The 24522-nt window shown below is 36.2% G+C and overlaps 1 protein-coding gene across 1 annotated transcript; it reads left to right on the top strand.

Annotated features, from left to right (window-relative positions):
* Positions 1 to 837: 837 nt before the first annotated feature.
* LOC129300094 (intermembrane lipid transfer protein VPS13-like) lies at positions 838 to 23289 on the top strand (the record flags this gene model as incomplete). The annotated part of the gene is made up of 20 exons (XM_054938615.1): positions 838 to 1101; positions 2621 to 2724; positions 9805 to 9939; positions 10030 to 10080; positions 10405 to 10499; positions 10638 to 10755; positions 11394 to 11495; positions 13312 to 13500; positions 13597 to 13757; positions 13870 to 14040; positions 15598 to 15690; positions 15795 to 15886; positions 15980 to 16116; positions 16230 to 16334; positions 16433 to 16528; positions 19103 to 19170; positions 21498 to 21618; positions 21699 to 21890; positions 22886 to 23089; positions 23180 to 23289. Coding segments are annotated over exons 1-20 (2441 nt in total), but the record flags the coding sequence as incomplete, so codon positions are not given.
* Between the last annotated feature and the right edge of the window lie 1233 nt (positions 23290 to 24522).

The following is a 24522-nucleotide window of genomic DNA, read 5'->3' as shown; positions in this document are numbered from 1 at the left end:
GAGATTATGGAAGACACTTCAAGTGAGATAATGGTGAAAAACTGCTTTATCTAAAACCAGAAGTGAAGATGGGCAGAGTCACTTGTCAAAAGAAGGAGCCTTAAAAGTAGTTGTAACACATTTGCAAAAGTTGTAAAATTAAATGTATATAAACATGAGAGCAATTATTAGACAAAATTAATTCAGGTGAAGGTGACTTTGAGAGTGATCAATAGGAATGGAAGTGAAAGGGCAAACCAAGAAAGATGATGACTTGGAGGAGTAGGGTTGCCCAAAATCGTCTCCAATTTCTTAGACCATTTTCTCCCAATAACAAAGGGTATTTTTGTCCATTCTCTTTATCATTTTTTTGAATGAAATAAGAAGATTGGTCTTTTAATGTACTTTCATCTGTAGGCACAATTTAGCTCTCAATCTGATCTTTTTCACTAATTTTTTTTTTTTGAAAAAGTCATTCTTTCAGGCGTCTGATTCATGACTGCGTACTGCATAGACCAATCGCAACTTTTTTAACAGAAAAAAAAAATGTCTCAATTTCGAGACCCTGCCGCCGGTGGCCGCGGGTCGGGGGTGAGAGCGTGTCTGCCTCCCATGCGGATGAAGCCGCCGCCTTGATAAAAAAAGCAGTTTTGTAAATACGAAAAATAACATATTCTGGTGCGGGCGGTTCCACATCACATTTTCTGGCAATCAGCCACGTGCCTGTCACATTTCATCAAATCCTACGTGGTCAACTAATGTTGGTTGCGTAACATGTACGTCTTCGTACCACGTTCTCTCTGATCCAAACAACGGTATCTTCCAGACCAACACCCACCTATGCTCGCGGGTTCTTAGGCCAAGTGACGTGGCCTTCAAGTTCCGAATCGTCTGCCACCTGCGTCTTCCCTTCATTATTCGTTTCTTCCTTTTCGTCTTCACACGCCGATCGTGTTTTCGTCCATTTTGCTTTCTTTGTGATTGTCAAGATCATCCTTGAAATGTTTATACGATAAAACGTCGAGATGTTAGAGGATCAGGTGGCATACCTCTTGCAGAGGTACCTTGGCAATTATGTGAGGGGCCTCAACAAAGAAGCCCTCAAAATCAGTGTCTGGCAAGGTCCGTAAGTCCTTCATTGCATTTTCATAGTTCTTTACTATACTGCTGTGTTGAAATCAGAGTGTGACTGTTAGTTTGTGACCTCCATGGAGTGATTACATATAATCACGAATAGTTTGTAATTGCTGTCTTCAAATTCTCAACCTGCTGACGTCGAGACCGCGAACTCTGACTTGCATATAGGATAGTAAGCGAGGGAAATATGCGCGAATTTGTTGCTGCGTTAGAAGGCTAGAAGCCTTGAACACTGTAGTTTTTGGTGGGTTTGAGTTTTGTGCTTATAGCCAGTTGAACGTACAACTTCAAAAAGAAGTGATAAAAGATGCTAAAGAGACGAGGAAATGTATAAATGATAGGCAGCAGCCCATCTCTTCAAGTTAGTGAACTTGGTCTATGAGTGAATAGAGAGCATGGTGTTTGTTGATAGACGGAAAAACTAAAAAGGAGATACTTATAAAAGGAGTTTTCTTGCTCTCGTGAATCTTTAGAAACTTCTTCCTGCCTCTTATGTTATTATGTGATGCAGTCGAAGTTATATCTTGTTACTGACAGCTGGACAGGAAGGGTGCATCAATCCGTTGTATAAAGCTCGTGGTTGTTGTTGTTGTATTTTTTTAGTGACACTGTAGAGCTGATGCATTTCAGTCTGAGTTGTGAGACATGTCAATCCAATTTTACGTTCAGCTGAACAGTCGGAATTCTTGTTATTCACTTCTAATCTCTCTAACGTGTTGACTTGGCTCTTTTTGCCATACTAGTTTCTTCTATATGCAATACATGTATATAGTCTCCAGTATTAGAGGGCTTCTTCTGTATATTTCTTAAAAGCCAGGATTCCCCCCCCCCCCGCTACTTTTTAGTATCATTGTGCCAATAATGGGTGATATTAAAATTATAGCCCTGCTAATTGGTAAATTGCTAAAATTTCTTGCCGGCTTGGTCAATATCATTAAGCATTCAAAATGATCATAGATTTATCCATTTTTAAGTGGGCCAAGATTCTAATCATATTCAATTCTGGAGTTCGTTGCGGGGGCCTGGAATATAATGACAAGGATCTTGAGAGCATTTTGAAAATCCTATTTGGAGTTTTGTGGAGGCTTGATTGAGGCATTCACTTTTGGTCATTGGTTAGCCTGCTTCTGGTTTAGTGTGGTTTAATATAGTCCAGGACTGGGTGATTTGGATCTTGTTCTTTTTCCCTACTTTTCTACCCCCATCTGTTTGTTTCATGAAGGACGAAGCCACTGTGCTTGGTTACTCTAGATTATGTTTTCATACGAAATTTGTGTTAAGATATTTATTAGTTTGAAAGAACTAAAGCAAGCTTGTAGGTGTACGCCTGCAATTTTGTCTTCCCCTTTTCATTTTATTGGAGCTAAGAATGCAGACTTTGCATTTTTCCAACAACCCCTGAATTGAGGAACAATATTTCTGTTTTACATGCTCTTGTTTCAGGCTACATTTTCTATGTCATTTCTAATCTCTTTCTTTTCTTTTTAACTAAAATGTAAAACAGGTGATGTGGAGCTTAAGAATATGCAGCTCAAGCCTGAGGCTCTAAATGCTTTAAAATTGCCAGTAAAGGTTAAGGCAGGGTTTCTTGGTTCAGTCAAACTTAAGGTTGGTTGTTGAATTTATCAATTATGATTCCAAAATTATACCCATTTAAATGTATAAAATTTTCTCACACTTGAGAGTTCTCAAGAACAAAAATCCAAGTGACGCTAAAGTGATCATCAACAAAGATTAAAAACCATCGGCACCTAGTTATGTCTCTGGTTTTTGAAAACCCTCATGTGTCACAACGAATAAGATGGAAGGGCTATGGTGGTGTATAAGTGTATGTAGGATAATGTGATTTGATTTTCTTTGCAAGTTCAAATGTTTCACACTTTATTTCACTGATGTTATTATTAAATAGACTTGGTTATGTCTTTTCCATGAAGTGAAAATTATGGTGACCTAGTTCAATGTGCCAAAGCATAAATTAGACTCAGATTTAGTGTGATCTTTTTGCGCTTATGAGATATTGTCCATCCACTCCTTAGCACTGCCAATCATCTTGGATTCCATGTCCTAAAATTCACAATCCCCGTCAAAGAAGTGAATCTTACAGTTTTATCTTTGATAAGCTTTACTAGTAAACAAAGGCTTGAAGGTTAATTTAGGAACAAATAATACATTCTATAAACAGAATAATAATAGATATGGTGCTTTTCTGTGTGCTATTAATATTTGTTAGGGTATCATCAACAATTTTTCGCTATGAACAATGAGGTGTGGGGGTTAATATTAAATAGCTATTCATCATATGTGATGCTATTAGAAGCTCCAGAGTCAAGAATTCACTGATTTTTATTTGCTCAAGTGTTCAATGCGGTTGAAATCTTACCTGATTGGGGCATGTTGTTATTAGCCCCTACATTTTTTTTTTCTCATTAGCGTTTTGAGATCCGAACAACTTATGCAACAAGTCATGTTGATCCTTTGAGAGTGGATTCCGATTTGGTTCTGGTTCAAATCGCTCTTCTCCTTTTGCAACAAAGCCTTTGTTCTCATTTATGTTGGGAGGCTTCTCAAGTAACTTTCAACAATTTTCTTGCGGACCTCAGATTTGACAGTGATCACGTCGCCCTTTGCCATTTTTCTTATTGTCATTATTTGGGGGGTAAGTGATATTTTTCATTAAAAAACCTTAAGGAAATTATACTATGGGGTGCATATATGTCGACTTCCTCAACGTTATCCTAGTCTAATGCCAACTTTTGGACAATAGGCTGCTAGAGTACAACAACAACAAGCTTTTATCCCACTAGGTGGGGTCGGCTACATGGATTGCAAGACGCCATTGTGCTCTATCATTTATTAAGCTTTTAGAAATATTATTAATTAAGAGATCACGTTCAACAACTTCCAAGAGTGTTCTCTTAGGCCTTCCTCTACCTCTCTTAGTCGGACTCAAAGTTATATGTTCCACTTTTCTCACTAGTGCCTCCCTTGGTCTTCTTTGTACATGCCCAAACCATCTCAACCGATTTTCTACCATTTTTTTCTCAATAGGTGCCACCCTCACTTTTTCACGTATGTGCTCATTTCGAATTTTATCTTTACGTGTATGTCCGCACATCCATCGTAACATTCTCATCTCTACTACTCCAACTTTATGCTCTTGCTGTCCCGTTAGAGCCCAGCATTCACTACTATATAACATTGCCGGTCTGATAGCAGTACGATAGAACTTTCCTTTAAGTTTATTAGGCACCTTACGGTCACAAATAACTCTTTTAGTTTTTCTCCAATTAAACCACCCAGCTTGAATTCTATGTGAAATATCTCCACTGATTTCGCCATCATTTTGAATAATGGCTCCCAAATATCTAAACTTTTCCACTTGAGGTATAATTTGATCTCCCAATTTCACTTCCAAATTATTTTCGAATAGTCCTTTACCAAATTTACAATATAAATATTCCGTCTTATTTCTACTCAGACGAAAACCTTTCGACTCCAATGTCCTCCTCCATAACTCAAGTTTGCAATTAACCTTTTCTCTTGTCTCTGCTATAAGAACTATATTATCCGCGAAGAGCATACATTTCGGGATTTCCTCTTGAATATGTTCCGTCAAAACATTTAAAATCAAGTTGAACAAATAAGGACTCAGAGATGATCCCTGATGTAGTCCAATCTTTATAGGAAAATCCTTTGTTTGACCATTAGGCGTTCTTATACTAGTTTTTACCCCCTCATACATATCTTGTATGGCTTTAATATAAGCAATCCGTACTCCCTTTTTTTCCAACACTTTCCAAAGCACTTCTCTTGGTATACGGTCATAAGCTTTTTCCAAATCAATAAAAACCATGTGTAGATCTTTATCTTTACAACGATACTTTTCCATTAATCCCCTTAGTAGATAAATCGCCTCTGTAGTTGATCTACCTGGCATAAAACCAAATTGATTCTCAGAAATACTTGTCTCCAATCTCAACCTGTGCTCAATTACTTTCTCCCACAATATCATTGTGTGGCTCATGAGTTTAATCCCTCTATAGTTAGTACAATTCTGAATATCTCCTTTATTTTTATAAATAGGAATTAATGTACTTCTCCTCCACTCATCAGGCATTTTCTTGGACCGTAAAATCACATTAGATAACTTAGTTAACCATCTCACCCCTTCTTCACCTAAACATTTCCACGCTTCGATAGATATACAATCAGGTCCGTTAGCTCTACCATTTGCCATTTTCTTAAGAGCTTCCTTTACCTCCTTATCACATATTTTTCGATAGAATGACAAATTTTGTTCTCCTTCACCAGTTACTAAATCCTCCAAGTTACTAGATGAATACTCTCCATCATTGAAAAGTTTAGAAAAATAAGTCTCCCATCTATTTTTAATTTCATCATCTGTAACTAAAATTCTTCCCTCTTCATCCTTAATACACCTTACCTGTTCTAGATCTCTTGATTTTCTTTCCCTACTCTTAGCAATCTTATAAATATTTTGCTCTCCTTCCTTCGTCTCAAGGTTCTTATAAAATTCTTCAAAAGCTTTGGAACGAGCTTCACCCACAGCTCTCTTAGTTTCCTTCTTAGCCATACGGTACCTCTCCCAATTTTCCTCATTGTTACACAAATGTATGGCTTTAAAACAGTTCTTCTTATACTTGATTTTGTCCTGTACACTATTATTCCACCACCAAGACTCCTTATCTCTCGGACCAGAACCTTTCGATTCTCCCAAAACTACTTTTGCAACCTCCCGTATCTTTTTAGCCATATCCTCCCATATGATGTTAGCACTTCCCTGAGAATCCCAAATTCCTTTATCCAAAAGATTTCGCTTGAAAATATCTTGCTTCTCACCTTTTAATTGCCACCACCTAATCCTTGGTGTTACTACTTGTCGACGTCTTTGGATTTTACTCATAATACACACATCAAGGACTAGGACCCTATGTTGTGTCGTTACAGCATCTCCAGGGATCACCTTACAATTTTTACAAAGTTTTCTATTTGTGTTCCTAACCAAAAGAAAATCAATCTGCGACCTTGAGGCTCCACTTTTGTAAGTGATGAGATGCTCATCTCTCTCGTTGAAACAAGTGTTGGCAATCTTAAAATCATACGCCAATGAGAAATCAAGAAGAGTTTGCCCTTCATTGTTTAGCTCTCCAAAACCAAAACCACCATGCACCCTCGCATACTGACTAGCTTCCCTCCCGACATGCCCATTAAAGTCTCTTCCAATAAAAATCTTTTCACTCTGTGGTATGTGTCGAATCAACCCCTCCAGATCCTCCCAAAATAATTCCTTAAGACTGGCTTCTGTCCCGACTTGCGGCGCATAAGCGCTAACAATATTAACAGTCTCACGTCCAATTATCATTTTTAAAGAAATAATTCTGTCTGCAATTCTGCTAACTTCTACAACGTTCTTCTTCCACTCCTTATCTATAATGATGCCTACTCCATTGCGTGCACTTACTTTTCTTGTATACTAAAGTTTGAAACCTTGAATATCCTTAGCTCCTTTTCCACGCCATTTTGTTTCTTGCAAGCAAAGGATATTGATTTTCCTTTGAATCATAACCCCTACAACCTCTACAGATTTACAATTTAATGTCCCAACATTCCAAGTACCAAATCTAATTTTGCTCTTATGGACTAACTTCTTTAGCCGCGTGCGTCCAGAATGACGCGGTAGCCCTTGCTCATTTAACACTACATCCGGGCGCCGATGCAGCGGCTCTAACTCACTTATCACTGTACTCGAGCCATGCAGCGCGTTACTTACGGGCAACGACCTAGCATTAACATTATAACGTCTATTGTCCATGTTCATGATAGATTCAACAAATTTTTACATTGGCTGTTGATGGTCTAACACAACCCTCCTCCTTTACCCGGGCTTGGGACCGGCTATAAACATAGGCTGCTAGAGTACAAGCTAACCAAACCGCAAGGTAAGACTCTTTGTTAACCTTTCATTAACTAGATGGTTACATATATAAGTATATTTTTATTACCTATAAATATATTTGTTGTACTAATACCTTTCCCCCAAAAGAAAAGTTTGCCATATCCTGCACTTATAATTTGCAGCAACACTTCGGTCCAAGAGAAGTTTTGGATTTCCAGGCTTTTAGTTTCAGGTGGACAATAAAGAAAGTTGAGGCTGTGGTCCTTTTGGTTGGAGACAGTGATAGAGTATTTAAGCATTACTTTTATGTACTATCACATTTTGTATTACTATATTTTGGCTTCCTTGTAATCTTTAAGGACATGTGTAGGAAAATTAGTGAGCCTTTTTCTGCTGCTAATACTGTATTTTTTGGCAGTATTGTAGGATCTTGATTTCTCTTTTTGTCAAAATTAGGTTTCCTCATTTGCAGTTGGTCAATATCCATTACGTCTTGTTTGGTAGCATGGAAGCGTTTTTGATGGAAGTAGAAGTGAGGTAGAAATGGAATTTTAAAACATGTTTGGTATGCACATGGAAGGGGGTATAATTTTTAATTGAAATATGTATTTATAGTATGAAAATACCAAAATGTCCTTTAAAAAAAAAAACTCTTTTGCCATCAGAAGCTTTCACAACCACCCTGAATCACTGTCGAAGGACAAAAAGAACTGCTGTCAAAGCCAAAAATTGAAAGTAGGACAAAGACCAATCAACAAAGCATCCAATATCATTGGATGCAAAAATCTACACGTTTTTTGAAATCTCCCTAGCTACACACACCAAAATGAATCTAAAACACAGAAGTTAGTCTACAAGAAGAAGATCAACACCACAAGAAGAACAGTTTAAAATTGAAGTAGAATTAGAAACATCAATGATGCATAACATAAACATTGTACTTAACAATGGCATCCCCTGAATTGGGAAGGAACCAGTGGGTTTGAGCCTTGATGTATCCTTTGGAAAATCTGAAAAGCCCACTTCCTTTGATTATTGGCATCTCCCTTGCCTTTTTGAACACTGGCTTCCTCCACAGCACTGTGATGGTGCTTCCATCTTACTTCAAGTCCCTTCCACGAACGCGAAGTTCATGGCAATCAGAAGCTATATCTCATTGCGACCTCGGCGAATAAAACCCTTAATCTCTTCCTATCACTTTAGAGCTCAAATCTGGACCCTTTTTCAGGGGATTATCGATTGTGTTTAGCAATATGAAGGTGGTGGTGGAGTTTATTGGCAGAGGAACTAAGGGGATGGAGGTGGGATTGCGACTATTGATGGAGATTTTCTTTCTTGAGACTAAGGAGCTTCCAGTCAATTGCACAAACAAAGTTGTATTGAGCAACAATGAAAATGAGAAGAGGAGGAGTATAAGTTGCTAGTGAACATTGGAGGTGGATGCGTAGGAGGGAGAGACATAGGTCATGATGGCAAGGGAGGCCTTTGAGAGAAGAGAGATTTAGAGGTGTAAAATTTGTCATTTGAAAAAATAGCTAGGGGTGTAACAATTAGAAAATCTCACTTCTAGGGAACTCAAACTAGTTCCATCCGGTATAGCATGGAAGTCAATTCTGTCAATTTTGATGGAAGTGAGTTCCTCATGGAACTGAGGTCATGTTTGGTACGGTAGAATAAGAGGTAATGGATTGAGAATAAGAGTAGAATAGGCTTATTACCTTATTTGGTACATTGCAATGATCATTCTAATGGAATGACTCATTACCTCATTTGAGATAATCCCCATTTCATCACTAGACCAGGGGAATGGGTGCATTCCATGGGAATGAGTTTTTGGGTGACCAAATTCTCCCTGTGATTTTTTCAAATTTCAATTTTGCCCAAATCCATAATCCATCTCTCTCACCCTCCACCATTCGCCCTTTGTCTTTTTATCACCATTTTCTCACCGGCGTTGTCTGCACTTTGCACTCATCTCCCATGCCCTCCATTGCTCATCTCCTTCATTGATCTCTATGAATCTCCCTCACCGTCATTGAGTTTTTGGGTTCATTAAGATTGTGATAAGATGGTGTTGGAGGGGGATTTTTTTTTTTTGTTTTGAAATCTTTGGATATGTTGTATTTGATTGGTTATGCTGTAATTTGCTTAAAAAAAAAAAATTGCCTTTAGTTTCTGGAATCTGGAAAATTTCATTTATGAGGAAGAAGCATAGGAGGAGGAAGAAGAGGGCAGTAGGGTCTTGACAAGGACATTTTAGTATTTTAATAATATAATTACAGATATAAAATAAAAATTATGTCATCGTTCCACTTACACACCGAACATACATTTTAAAATCATTCCCATTCCCATTCCATCAAAAATCATTTCATTGTACCAAATGGGGCCTGAGTTCCAATGTACTAGACACTATTTTTTCAATTTTGAGTCCACTTCCCCTTCCTTGATGTCAATTCCAGCATACCAAGCAGGCCTTAGTAGAAGTTAGAAATTCTAGTCTGCTTGGTTGTTTTATGGGCTGAGGTGGCAGTTCATTGTTAAGGTGATGGCTCTTGAATTTTAATTGTGATGATGTCTACAGAGCTTTTGGGATGAAGTCTAGAGATTTTTCTGTTTTTACTTAAGTATGCTTTGAGCAGACTATTTAACCAAGCATCCTCTTTTTTGCATAAGCAACTTTAGGCTTTTCAGCAAAAGCTTGAGAGTTATAATTGCTACAAGTGTTTTTTGAATCTATAGTTATGAGTGCTTGTGTATGTCCACTTAAGGTTCCATGGAGTAGGCTTGGTCAAGATCCAGTTTTAGTGTATTTGGATCGCATTTTCTTATTGGCTGAACCTGCAACTCAAGTTGAGGGATGTAGTGAGGACGCTGTCCAGGAAGCCAAGAAGAGCCGAATACAGGTAAAGATAACTAGTATATTTTTTTTAGTTATTTTAACCCAAAGACAAGGATTTTGATTGGAAATCTCTTCCCCTTATCTTTGGCAACAGGAGATGGAAATGAAACTTTGGGAGAAGTCACAGCAGTTAAAATCAGAGATGGTATGAGCTTTGATTTATATATTTTCAAATGAGTAGGAATAATGCACTTCAGGTGGTGTATCATTGTATGTATGAATATCATGCGTATGCACAGGGAGATGGATTCATATGTATTTATTTCTGTTTTTTAAGAATGTTCTGCATCCATGTTAATTATAATTTTAGACATTTTATAAATGGATTTCTACAACTAATAACAATTACACCTTGGCCACCAGTATGGGGATTGCGGTATCAAATGTAGCCCTAGGCAAATCTGCGTATGTGTGTAGCTGTGTTTGGACATTTATTTATTTTAACTTGTTCTTGCTGTTTCATTTTAAGAATAAATCTTGGCTGGGTTCCCTCATCAGCACCATAATTGGAAACTTAAAGCTTTCAATTTCCAATATTCACATCAGATATGAGGATTTTGAGAGGTAACCAATGTTTTTTTTTTTTTTTTAAATTTCTTTTGAGTCTCATTTCTTCTGTTATTTGAAAATTCTTCACTCTCAAGTTGCTGACGTAGCACGCTTTTTAACTTCTAATGTAGCCTGGTTAATTTCATTTTGTAGCAATCCCGGGCATCCATTTGCAGCGGGTGTTAGGTTGGAGAAGCTCTCAGCTGTGACAGTTGATGACACTGGGAAAGAGACTTTTATTACTGATGATGCACTTGATTGCATTCAAAAGGTTCTGTTGTGAACTGATAAGTGCTGTAACTGATGAAATCATTTTGCAGTGATTTAGATGCCAGCTTTATTTGTTGAAGTTCTAATATCTGTTAATGGGGAAAGATCTTTTTATTTTCACGTTCTCTTAGCTTGAGAAGAAGTGTAATTTGTTAATATTGTTCTTTAGTATGATCCACTCATTTGCTTTGCTTATTTACTGAAATTCTCTTGTCTAAGAAGCAGAATTCGTACTACATTAATTACTTCACTATTTGCGATTTTGCATTATGAGATTTTTTGGGCTTGGGGAAATAGGGCCGGGTCTTTTTGGGACAGGAACCATGAAAAATTTGTAAATTGAGGGAGAAAGAATGCTAGCAAAGTGGGCATAAGTCCGATTTCTTTGGCTACCTGGACATTTGTTAAGGGGAGAGAACATTAAGCTGGAAGGAGTAGAGAGGAAGGGAGGAAGAATCTAGTCCATTGTGGAGACTGGAGAAGTCTTTATTATTGTTGTTGTACCAGACCTTATAATGATACATGAGTTTCATCATACAATAATAATTCCATAACGATGATTTACTCCTTTTTTTTTTTGGGTCTCTGTTAATCTTTTTTCTTTAGGGGCTGACGTCTTTTCTGCTTATTGGTTTGCAGTCTGTTGAACTTGATCGGCTTGCAGTTTATTTGGATTCAGATATTTTTCCATGGCATGTCAGCAAGCCATGGGAGGATTTGCTTCCTTCAGAGTGGTTTCAGGTATATCCGTTAGATATTTATTGCTATGGCTTTCTTTGCGTGTGTTTTTGGGGGGGGGGATTATATCCACTTCTTTTATGCCCTTTGTCATCTGAATTTATGTCATATAGTTCCTCCTGTATATCTTTCAAACGGCTTGAGAATCACTTATGAAGGCGTCAAACCTAAATAAAATCTCATACTACCTCTTTGTTTCGCCTACACTCAGCTGAAGATCTACAAATCCACAAAAGATAGTGATCGAGTAATGGTGGGTGAGCACCATGTGCTGAAAATAAGACATTACATTGGCTGGGACCACCTAACTTAGATAAACACTAGAAGGATTGATTGAGGTGCGACTTGTATGAAGACCTTAACCATGTGGTTATCATACGATATTAAAAGATGAAAGGGGATAGTTAGGGGCTGTGGCAGTAGCTGTTGGGTATTCATAAACAACCCCAGATTGTTTTCTTAGAACATTTGTCCATCCAAGAACGTCTTCTTGATGGAATCTTGTAAATTCCTCTTTGGTTAAATGAATTGGCAGCTGATACTCCTTGTTCATATATGTTGACAGGCCATTGCTTGTATTTTCCATTGGGTTTTGCCCCTCAACTTTACCTGAAGGGTCATTAGGGACCCTAAACTCAATTATGAGTCAATTTTATCCTACAACGTTAAAGATTCCTTCTTTCATCACCCTGACGTTAAAAGCACTTAAAATCCGTTAGTTATTAGTGGGTCCCACTATTTTTTAAATACTTTTTATTGGGCTAAAGGTTAATTTTGCACCTCAACTTTTATTTGAAGGGTCAGTAGGCACTCTCAACTCAAATATTTTATAATAAAAAATATTAGAAAATGTAATGTGGGGCCCACTAATAGTGAGAAAATGATATGATGATAAGGGAGGAAATTTTTAAAGTTGAAAGATAGAATTGACCTATAGTTGAATTTGGAGTCTCCACTCCCCAGTGATCTTTTGGGTAAAGTTGAGGGGTAAAAGTGACCTTTAACCCTTGTCTATTAATTGTGATGAAAATTCTTCAATCACCCTGTGGAGTCTTGAACATGTTGCTTTAGGGTAGATATTTGACTGTCCGCCCTCTGCAACAGGCTCTGTTCCACTGAATGAAGCCTTCCATCCAATTCTTGTGGCCCTGCTTGAGTTCTTGTACTGTTGGCCATTCCCCCACAGTTTGAGAAAAGTGTCTATTGCTATTATGATAAAGATTTGAGGATAGGTAGAAGGAGAATAAATTTTTTTTTTTTTAATAAGAGGAGGAAGGGAGAGTAGGGAGGTAAGTTAGAGGAGAAGAGAAAACAGTAAAGAAGAGAGGAGAGATTAGAGAGAGAGAGAGGCAGGAGAATTTGGGTGAGAATTTGGAATCCATTCATAATGGTCAAACCTAGCTGTACAATCAGCTGCCCCTTCCCTTGTATGGACTACCATAGCTCAATAGCTAATGCCACACCCCAACTTCCCTTTCTTTATTTTCTTGGCCGACCCTAACTTCCCCTTTCATCTATTATAATCAAATCATGTATGGCGTGAATTCAACTAAGGAGGACAGAGGATGGCACAAGCCGTAGGAGCTTTAGCTCGAGAACTCAAAATAGTTTTATTTTTTGAGGCTACCATTTCTAGTTCAGATGCTGTGACACAATGTAGGTTAGAGAAAGAAAGAAGGGTGGTTGAAATGGGCAGAACTGCTCACTTTGCTTGCCTTTGGAATGGCACATGTTGCTTCTATTTTCATGTTCATTTTGTTTTATCTGCCTCTCACCTTCTTAACGAATTTATTCTTGCAAATTTATTAAAAAACTTCAGGTATTTAAATTTGGCACCAAAGAAGGGAAGCCAGCTGATTATGCATTGAGGGAGCACTCATACATTCTGCAGCCAGTGACCGGCCAAGCAAAATACTCCAAATTGCGACCAAGGGAAGTTGCTCAAAGCAATGAACCTTTACATAAAGCTGTGGTGAATTTGGATGATGTTACAATCTGCTTATCTAAGGTTCATTCAATGAATAATTTTGTTGTTGTTGTGATATGCCTCCCCCCCCCCCCAAAAAAAAAAATATGAACAATCTTATCATTTTTATCTTGGCAGGATGGATACAGGGATATACTGAAGTTAGCAGACAACTTGGCTGCGTTCAACCAACGCCTGAAATATGCTCATTATCGTCCACTAGTCATGGTTAAAGCTGATCCAAGATCTTGGTGGATTTATGCTTATAAAGCTGTCTCTGACCAGATGAAGAAAGCAAGGTATTTATACTGGTTCAGTTAACCCTGGTTTGGGATTATCACGGCCTTTTATTTTTAAAAGACCATAATTTTTTTTTTCAGTTTTCACAAGTATTTGCTTTTTATTTGGCAGTGGAAAGATGTCATGGGAGCAGGTTCTGAGACATGCAAGCCTAAGGAAGAGATATCTATCTCTATATGCTTCACTGCTAAAATCTGACCCCACTCAGGTGACAATTAGTAACAACAAAGAAATTGAGGAATTGGATCGTGAACTCGATATTGAACTTATATTGCAATGGAGGTATTTTTTTTTTTTTAAGATTTGGCATGTTTTGTTGATATTTGATAATCATGAATTTTTTTTTTTGCAACAAAAATCTCAACTACACGAGTCAGTAATTATTTTAGTCAATTCAATTATAGCATTATTGATTGAGTTCTTGTTTTCAGACTGGATTTGAATGGTGCGTATCCATTGTGGTATTGCTTGTATGTGGCTGGAACATTTTTATTTTTTTTTGCTTTGAAGTTGTAACCAATCCATTGTAGGATATTGTAATAACTTGTACATGTTGCTATTTGGAAAGAGAAATGTTCTTACATGCTGCTCTATTTCTTTCATGTAGCATGCTGTATAAAAATTTTAGACAAAGTCCTAGTCTTGCGTCCTGAAAATTATCTGTAATAATAAAGCAGCATGATTGGACCGGTGGTAGATCCATAATTTTGTTGTTGTAGGGCAACATATACAATAACAAGTCTTATCCTAATAGGTGGGATTGGTTATGTGGATTGTACATTGCCATTGTGTTCTCAACAACCAAATCTTTGGATATAACATTAAATTTCAAACCTGCGACATCTTCTCCAATTTGTAAAACATTTTAAACCTTTTATGTAAAACAATTTGTAAATTAATGCGACATCTTTCTTCTAACTATATTCTAACCAATTTCATATTTTAAATATCAATATAGATTGAATCTAGCAGGGGTATTCTCAAATTGTCTCCGAAAAATTAATATCTTTTGATTGGCAAGAACTCTTTCATAAATGATATCTTCTAATTGCCATCTCTATCATTCCAAATTTTTTGCCTATCATCAAGACCTTTTTACAATAAAATTTCAAATGTCTTTTTCTTTCTTTTTTAAACAGTTTGGGTATGTTTCTATCATTTGGTTATTTTGATGTAGATTTTTTTAAGGAACTTTTCATTGTTAGAACTAATATGAAATGAATATAATCACAATGAATTTTATGACGAAGGGACAAAAATATCATTAAAAAATCCCAATATATCATTATATACGATGAATTTTTAAGGGAAAAAAACAAGTCAAACTAAAATATATGCATAAAAAATAGTCTCCATATTCCAAAATGAGATTTGATAATTGGTTCAATGTTAACTTAAGGATTGAAGTAGCGTCTCACATGAGGAGGAAAGGAGAAAACGTTCAATGGCACTAGTGTACTATAATCAAAATTTGGGGGCATTTAATAAGCATTATGAAGAGTGTATCTTAGTATTAAGCCCTCTCAGTGCTTCAAGTGGGTCCACCCCTGAAAGGGACTAGCAAGGCCCATTCCCAGCGGCTGATCACATATACCAGGCATAGGAAGTACGTAGAGGTTTAACACTATGTATAAAATATCTGTAAACATTTCTTCTTCCTCCATTCTTTGCATGAGAACTTGATGTTTCTTCCTTTACGTGCACCTATAAACCCAAGCTACTCACATATTTGGGTCTAGCTAATATCTATTCACCAACATGTAAGATAGCTGTTTGAATTTAGAATTATCTGGCTCAATTTCCGTCCTTAAATTATTTTTCAATTTCATGGTATTGCAGAATGTTGGCTCATAAGTTTGTGGAGCAATCAGCGGAATCAGGTCTTAATGCAAGGAAACAGAAGGCGGGGAAATCTTGGTGGTCATTTGGATGGTAAAACTTTTTTAGTAAAAAAATTTCATGTCCCATTGTTAATAATTAGAATGGATTTAATTTTAAATTTGATGGTGCTACTCTCTTATTATTATGCAAACCAGGACCAGTCAATCTCCTAGAGAGCAAAATGAGGCATTTCATTTCAGCGAAGAAGACTGGAACCGGTTAAATAAAATAATTGGGCATAAGGAAGGTGATGATGGGCTATCAGTTACAAGTAGCAAGGTGGATGCTCTTCATACTTTCTTAATAATTCACATGAAACATAATGCTTCAAAGCTTATAGGGGAAGCCAAAGAGCTTGTCGCTGAATTATCAAGTGAAGATCTCAGGTGCTCTATAAAGCTCTATCCAGAAACGAAGGTATTTGATATGAAGTTGGGCTCATACAAATTATCATCGCCAAAGGGTCCCCTTGCAGAGGTTTGACTTTCCCCCATGGAGTTGAGTGTATAATTTTATGTGTTTTGGTTTTTGGCTTGTTGAGCTAGGCTTGTGTTAACTGGTTTGTTGACTCTTGTTCCCTGCCTTTGCAGAGTGCAGCTTCGTATGACTCGTTAGTTGGTGTTTTCTGTTATAAACCTTTTGATAAGAAAGTGGATTGGAGCATGGTTGCCAAAGCTTCTCCATGTTACATGACTGTATGCTGCATTGCTGTCACTAAGTTTTTCTTTTCTTCATTCTTCCTTCTAGTTTGGAGTTTTATTTATTTTTCCACTTGTATGCTCTCTCTGGACAGTATTTGAAGGAAAGCGTTGATCAAATTCTAAATTTCTTTGAAAGTAGTAGTGCAGTAAGTCAGACCATAGCACGGGAAACTGCAGCTGCTGTGCAGGTATTACTTATCCTTCTGCTATTTAAGTCATGTTTGGTGAAAGGAATCTTTTCTAAGGGACAAGGAAATGGAGTGGGAGGGGGACAAGAAAAGGGGAGGGCTTTACTTAGTGGGGTACAAATGTTTGGTATAAAGATGGAAAAGAAGGGATTAATGCCTCTTTGTTTATCGTGGTTTGGTTTGTTAAACTATATTGGTTGAAAGTTTGAAGTGTAAAAGAATCATTCGTGTAAATGAACATTATATATATATATATATATGTATGTATGTATTTGGTCGGAGAAGAAAAACTACATCAAAGATATCAATCTTTTAAACTCATTGTTATTTTTAAGAATTAAAATTGATTCTCTTTTTTTGGGAACAAAGCATTAAAATTGAAAGTTACTATAAACTATTGTGGATGTATTATAAGATTTTAAAAGCACGACTATTAGATTATAATAAAATATTATAAATATTTAAAAATATTGTTTAAATTTTAATAATAATTTTGTTTGCGGCATTAGAAATAGAAGAAACTAAAAATAAAAGGTAACGGGTAGTAAAAAGTCTAAAGACAAGATAAATGCCATAATTATATAATATAAACTATAAGGATAAATATAACAAGCCTTATCTTACTAGATAGGGTTGGCTACATAGATTGCTTGACACTGTTGTGCTTTATCAACAACCATGCCTATGGGTATATCGTTACTCAGGAGATCTTTTTCTTTGGTCTTCCTCCGCATCTCTTTACAAGGTTTAAGACTATCTATTCCACTCTTCTCATTGGCGCTTCTCACAACCTTTTCTACATATATTCAAACCATCTCAAGTGATTTCTAACATCTTCTCCATAATAGGTGCCATACCTACTTTTTCTTGCATGCTCATTGCGGATTTGATCTTTCCATGTATGCCCATACATCTATTTTAACATTCCCATCTTTGTTGCTTCAACTTATGCTCTTGTTGTCTCTTTAAAGCCCAACATTTACTATCATATAACATGGTTGGTCTTATAGTAGTTTAGTAAAACTTCCCTTTAAGCTCATTAATTACTTTTTGATCACAAATAATTCTACTTTTTGATCACAAATAACTCTTGTAGCCTTTCTCCATTTGACCCGCATAGCTTGCATCTTATGTACAACATCGCCATTAATTTCATCATCATATTGAATAATTGCTCTTGAATATTTAAAATTTTTTACTTGTGGTATGGTCTGATCTCTCAATCTCATTTTTAAATTACTACTTACTGACTTTTTATTAAAATTATAATGCATATGTTCCATCTTACTCCTACTCAAGCGGAAACTCTTTGATTCCAAAGTCCTTCTCCATAACTCGAAGTTTGGAGTTAATCTCTTCTCTTGACTTTGCAATAAGAACTATATGATATGAAGAAGATAGAAGAAGTAGAATAGAAGAGAGAGATAAGATAGAATTTGAGAAGAAGAGGAAGAGAATTTAAAAAAGAAGGAAGGAACAGAGAGAAATTGAGAGAGAATCAGGAGGTTTCTGAATGATGCACTTTTATTATGATATCAGCCTAATTACAATTAAGAGAAACCAAGTATTTATAGGCTTTAGGTGTAGAATAGTCAAACAAAACAGCAAATGATCTAACTGCCCTTTAATAACCACCACTACCTGGATTACACATGGTTTTTATTATTTTATATATCACTATATCATTTGTAAAAAAATATGTAATTGGGAATTTCTTTTTGGATGCGCTCAATTAGAACATTGAAATCAGGTCAAACAAGTAAGGGCTTAAATATAATCCCTGATGTAGACCAATCTTTATAGAAAAGTTCTTTGTCTCACTGCTAGATGTTCTTCTACTAGTTGTTGCTCTTTCATACATATCTTGCATAGCTTTGGTATTAGTAACTCAAGCTCCATTCTTTTTCAAGGCTTTTTAAAATATTTTTTTTTGGCACATGATCATAAGTCTTTTCCAAATCAATGAAAACCATATGTAAGTCTCTAACTTTACATGATCATAGTTACTAAAATTTTGATAAGTAGGGAATAGGCTTTCTCTCAACTTTTTTGGGAGGAATGTAAGTTTCCCAACAAAACTTGTTGATTCGCACCACACATAAGAAAATCTTTTTCTCTCTCCCATTCCCTTTCCTTGCTTCTATTTTCCTCCTTAAAACATAGCCTTAATATAAAAGAAGGAAGTTATTTGGGTGAAAAGTTAAAAATAAAAATAAAACTAAGGCAGGCGCTCTTCAAGGTAAATTTGCCTGAGCTGATGTGCATGATAAAAAGAGATAGAGGATGATATGTGTAAGAGAGCCTGCATAAAAAATTGTTGTATATTTTGCCAAGGTCAGCTATATCAATTTTTTTTTAATTTCATATGCCACTTGTTTTGCCATGCTTTGATGGTAAAAATAGATTTTCTATTGTTTAATTGTTGAATGGCTGTTTTTCTTTCCAATTTTTTCACCCTGATAAAAGAATATTTTTTTTGAAGCACAGTGCTAATTGTTAAAAGAAGATATTTTCTTCTTGATATATGAACTGCTATAACCAACGTGTTCTCATGGCTTCTTTCACTGTTTGTAGATGACGATTGATGAAGTAAAGCGCACTGCTCAGCAGCAAATGAACAGAGCGTTGAAGGACCATGCTAGGTTAGTACGCCTATGAAATATTTGTGATTATGTGTCTGGTTCCTTAGTCACTTCAATACTTAATTAAATTAAGATTGACTTAATATAGCACAGCTAAACCCTTGGTCGTTATTTTCAAGGAGTAATTTAGGAGTTATCTTAGGTAGTTCTTGGTAATCAATTATTGATGCCAAAATCCTAAAAGTAAGATGGAGGTTGAAGGTCAGCTTGGATGGAAGGCAAAAGTTATCGAAGGTTGGAGAAGGTTGCATCTGGGTTCTTCACTGTTGATGAAGATGGTGGTGGGTTCCTCGCTACAGGGAGTGGGGACAGAATGGGGATGGGAATTATTTTCCAAGAAATTCCCCCCCTCCCCCATAGGTTCAGGCCAGGAATAATTTTCCAGCCTGAGAAGCCAAAATCATATGAACAAAACCAACAAGTTTGGCCTTTTTCACACTCACTCCTTTTCTATCTCAAATTCATGTGAACCAAATGGGGCCTAGGTCTCTTGAATTGAAATCGGAAAATGGAAAAACACTCCCCTAGCCTTCAATTTTCACTGCTTGAGTCCTAGCTTCATCTCCTGGCTTCTCTTTAATCACTTCCCTTCTTGCTTAAGCTTGCATGAATTTCGTCCTTCCTCCAAGATTCAGGCCACGCGTTACCACGGGAAATAATTGAAGATAAGAGAAGTGAGTTGGTGATGGACATTGTTATGGTGGTGTGAGTAAGAGGCAGTGGGAGATGACGATGGATGTTGGTGGAAGGAGTGTGTGAGGTAGATGATGGTGAGGTGAGGACGCTGCCACCTCTAAAACAAAAAGGAAGAAAAGAAAAGGAGAGGATGGTGGCTAGGTTAGTGAAGAATTAAGGAGCTTTTGTCCCGTGGCTAGATGAGTGGGTAGGAATAGGAGAATTTAGGGGAAATCTAAACCATTTAAATTGAATTAGCTTTCTGTACGGTTCTGTGGTGGGCTTTTTAAAGATGTTGCTTCAACCCTTAAATTGTGGTTTCCTTCTCTGTACAGATTATATACCATAACATTTGAAGAATCTCCAGCAAATAGGGTGAATGGACTGGTGGTGGTACTCTATATGCTTACTTGATTAGGAGATGTATCAATAGATGGGTGATAGGCAGTGTTGTACCAAAATTCAACCAATGACACCATCTTAGCCTGCTCTCTGGAAAAATCCAGTATCTCTAAGCACATATGGTTAACTTAAGTTTGTGCATCATTGAAATTGGGAAGTCAATTTGGTAGCTGTTTGCTAGAATTGAGCACAATTAGCCATCTTCATTTTGTTCATGCTTGATGTAGCTCCCAGCTCCTCATTGTGACTATTGGTTGACATATATGGAATCATTAGCCATATTTGTGATGAAGTCTTTGATATGCGGGACTGATTAACACAGCTTGTTTACCTTGGTGATGTTATATGTTCTAGACATGCAATGTCTCTAGATATTGGCGTTGGTGTGCACTGGATGCTTGCTGAGTTTGGCCATAAACTTTTGTGATCTAGTCTCTTGTGCCTATTGCAATTGAAGATTGGTTCTGCTACCTAAGTTTTTATAGATGTACTAATTAACTACTTTTATAAGTACTCTTTTATGTCACCATCTCTCTTGCATAAATGAACTTACACAAAAGGTGTCAAAAGTGGGTATCGTTAATGTATGGTTGAAGGATAGAGCAGACCAGACTACTCAATTGAGTAAAATGTAACTTGTAGAATTAGGTAGCAAATCAGTAATTGATCATTGGGAGGGAATAGAAGGACGGTTGGAGATGATAAAATATGAAGGATGTAAACATGTGGACGATAAAAATCTTCTATCCTGAAATCCATTTACAAAGAATCAGAAAATCTGTTATTACAATATTTCCATTTTTATAGGGCATATAAATATGGCTGAATTAGTTACTCTTAATTAATTCATTCTAACTAACTCATCTTGAGCTACTAACTTATATTACTAGCATGAAATCAGAGAATAATGTTGTTTTTTATTCATATGTCTGTTAATTTATACAAGGTGGAGAAGCTCCAGGGAGTTAATGCTGATATTGACATATTGCTCTAATTGAGCCTAAGAATATTTGTATAGTAAATAAAATATCTTATACTAATTATATTATATATGCACTGACCATTCTCTAGCGCTCCCCCTCAAATCGGAGTGTAAATGTTGTTATTCTCTAACAATGACAATCATTCCTGTATATCAAGGTGGCGCTTCTCTAGTACTTGTGTAATCTGTGCCCATATAGAATGCATGCCAATATGGTGACAGCAAATTGGTGATATTTTACTGATATAAACTGCTCTTCATCTATTAGGTTTTCATTGGACTTGGATATTGCAGCTCCAAAGATTACAATTCCCACTGATTTTTGTCCTGACAATACCCATGCCACAAAACTTCTGCTGGACCTTGGGAACTTGGTGATTCGTGCACAGGTTTGTATTGTTATAATTTTTTTGGGCAGCATCTTAATTTGAACCATTTTTAAGATGTTCCAAACTATGAAACGGTGCAGGATGACTGTCAACAGGAGTCAGATGAGAAGAATATGTACTTGCAGTTTGATTTAGTTTTAAGTGACGTGTCAGCATTTTTGTTTGATGGTGACTATTACTGGGGACAACCTCCACTAAATAAGTCAGTCTATGATGGCAATTGTTTTTTTCAAATCATTGACAAGTGTGGAGTCATCTTACATCTTCAACAGGTAAACTTCTTGACATTTCGAAATCTTTATCTATTTTGGTCTTCTGAGATATCCTTTTATTCTATCTTTTAAATGTGGTGAGTGAAAATGGTAATTAATTAGGATGGGAGACTCCAGAGTTAGTGGTTAGGGTAGCTATTTCATGCCTTTAATAATAAAGAGAAGCAGATAGAGGTCTAATTTAGAGGATTATTTGGCCTTCAGAAGAGCCTACCCAACTAACCCTTTTTTTTTTTTTGCCAACTACTCAACTAACCTTCGAGTACCATGTCCTGGGAAAGGGGTGATCATCAAGGGGGATTTAGTAGTTGAATGGAGATTCTCAAACCCTTGCATTGGAAGATGCAAAGGCATAGTGATAGGATATGGATGGGATGTAATTAGGTTTATTTTGGATATTTAAAATTATTTTATTATGATCATTTAAATAAGGATATTTAGAATATCCATTAGATTATTTAGGATTTAATTAGATTTTCTTCGGATATTTAGAATATCCATTAGATTATTTAGGATTTAATTAGATTTTCTTGTCAATATCTTTCTTAGGATTTATTTTGGATTTTATTCATTTTCAATGAAATAAGATATCTAGTAAATCGAGATGATCTGTTATCTTTTTGGATTAGATTAGGATTTATTTATTGTTATTTCTAGGGCTCTATAGATAATGTTACGGTTTTCTAATTGTATTTAGATTAGACATTAGTATTGAATAAAGAGTTCCTATTTTATTGGCCTCCTTTCTATTTTTCTCTCCCCCTTCCTCCTCTCTCTATATCAGAGATTGAGGGTTCGACCAGTTCTTAATAATACAAGCAGTTTTATAAGGTCAATTTCCCCAAATAAGGGCTTTGAAATTCATTGCTGTATCAACTTTTTCCTCCCTAATCACATTCCTAATCTCCTGGTATTGATTGAAAGAATCTGATAAGCATCAACCAAGCATGCCTGATATCATATTGACGTTTCTTAGCTTTCTGATTTGTTATCAGATTCGGTCGAAGACTCCATATTATCCTTCAACACGTCTTGCTGTGCAGCTGCCCTCATTAGGCTTTCACTTTTCTCCTGCTCGTTATCATCGACTGATGCAGGTGATAAAGATCTTTGAGGGGGAGGATGATGAGAGATCAAAGTTCCTTCACCCTTGGGATCAGGCTGACCTTGAGGGGTGGTTGTCTCTTCTTACATGGAAGGTAATGGTCTGTTTCAATTGGTGTTTATGTTTGTCTCCCATGAGGTGTTGTCTTCTGATGTAGAATGCTGCTTGTCTTGTATTGTTATAGGGTGTGGGAAGTAGGGAAGCTGTATGGCAATTACGATACTTCCGCTTAGTTGGACGTTTTCTTTATGTGCTTGAAAGCCCTGACTCTAAATCTTACAAGCAGTATACAAGGTGCATATCCATTTTCTACTGTTCTATTTAAGGCAATCTGTAAAATTTGACTTAGATGAGATGTTAAACAACCTTATAATTATTATAGAAAGGAGATAAATTCTTTAGTAAGTGTAAAATTCTTTACGTAGTCTATTTCCTTTATATATTTAACTGTCTTCAACTCTCAGTTTTCCAGACAAAAAGCACACTTAATCTACAAGAGGGATCAAGTAACCCAGTCTTTGGGTAAATGAATATGATATGATAATAGAAGATCTGTTGCATGCTTTGCTTAAAAACTTATACTGAGGTGGTATACTCAATTTGCACCAATTGGCGGTAAATTCAATTCTGAATGGTGTTTCATGGGAAATATGGAAGAATCCCTGTATCAAACAGAAGTTTTAGTATTTTCTGTGTCTTTTTAATATTGTTTCCTGATATTTTTGGAGCAAAAATTTGATTTTGCTTGAACACAAGTGGCTGTTTGCTTTATCCCAAATCTTTGTTTTTTTTTTTAATTGTTGAGATATGGTCATGCTGCTGATCAGTGGGTTGATGTTTCCACACATTTTATTTGCATATAAACGTTTTTGGCTTATGAGAGCTTTTTCCCCCTTGAAAGAACATTTACAAATCTTTTAAATTATCTACATGCTGATAAGATCCAAGATAGGTAGAGCGAAAGGAAGAGGGAAAATCTTTATTAAAATTGAAATCAGAATGTAACTTCACAAATTAATAAAAATTGAGGAAAATCATTACTAAAGATGAGTAAGAGTCTTTAATTGATACAATTAATAAAGCCTAAAGTGAACTCCCAAAATTGCAACTACAATGAATTTCATTCTGCCTAGCCTCACTATCGACTCTCTATTTATAATATAGACATTAAATAATAATAAATAAATTAGAAAACAATCACCAACTCCTAACAATTGACCTTGTAATAAAAAAATCCTAATTTATTTATAAATAATATCTCATTATTTTGGCAAGAATCTTATCTCATTCTTGTGGAATTTCAGAGAAAAGATAATTCTTATATTATCATACTGAGGTACATACTGACTATATATACAAGAAGGGAAATAATTACTAATAATGACTAATAAGAGCTATAATAAATACTAATGAAGGCTATACAATATTTACAATAAAGATTAGATATCCCATACTCCCTTTCAAGTTGGATCATAGATACTAATCATGTCCGACTTGCTTATACAATTGTCAATGCAGGTCCAATTA

This window comes from Prosopis cineraria, unplaced genomic scaffold, assembly GCF_029017545.1.
Source record: "Prosopis cineraria cultivar Desert tree isolate PC_DT_omini unplaced genomic scaffold, ASM2901754v1 PC1425, whole genome shotgun sequence".
In the NCBI taxonomy this organism is placed as follows: Eukaryota; Viridiplantae; Streptophyta; class Magnoliopsida; order Fabales; family Fabaceae; genus Prosopis; species Prosopis cineraria.
The sequence above is the reverse complement of the archived record's forward strand: the minus strand, read 5'-3'. Positions and strand labels throughout refer to the sequence as shown.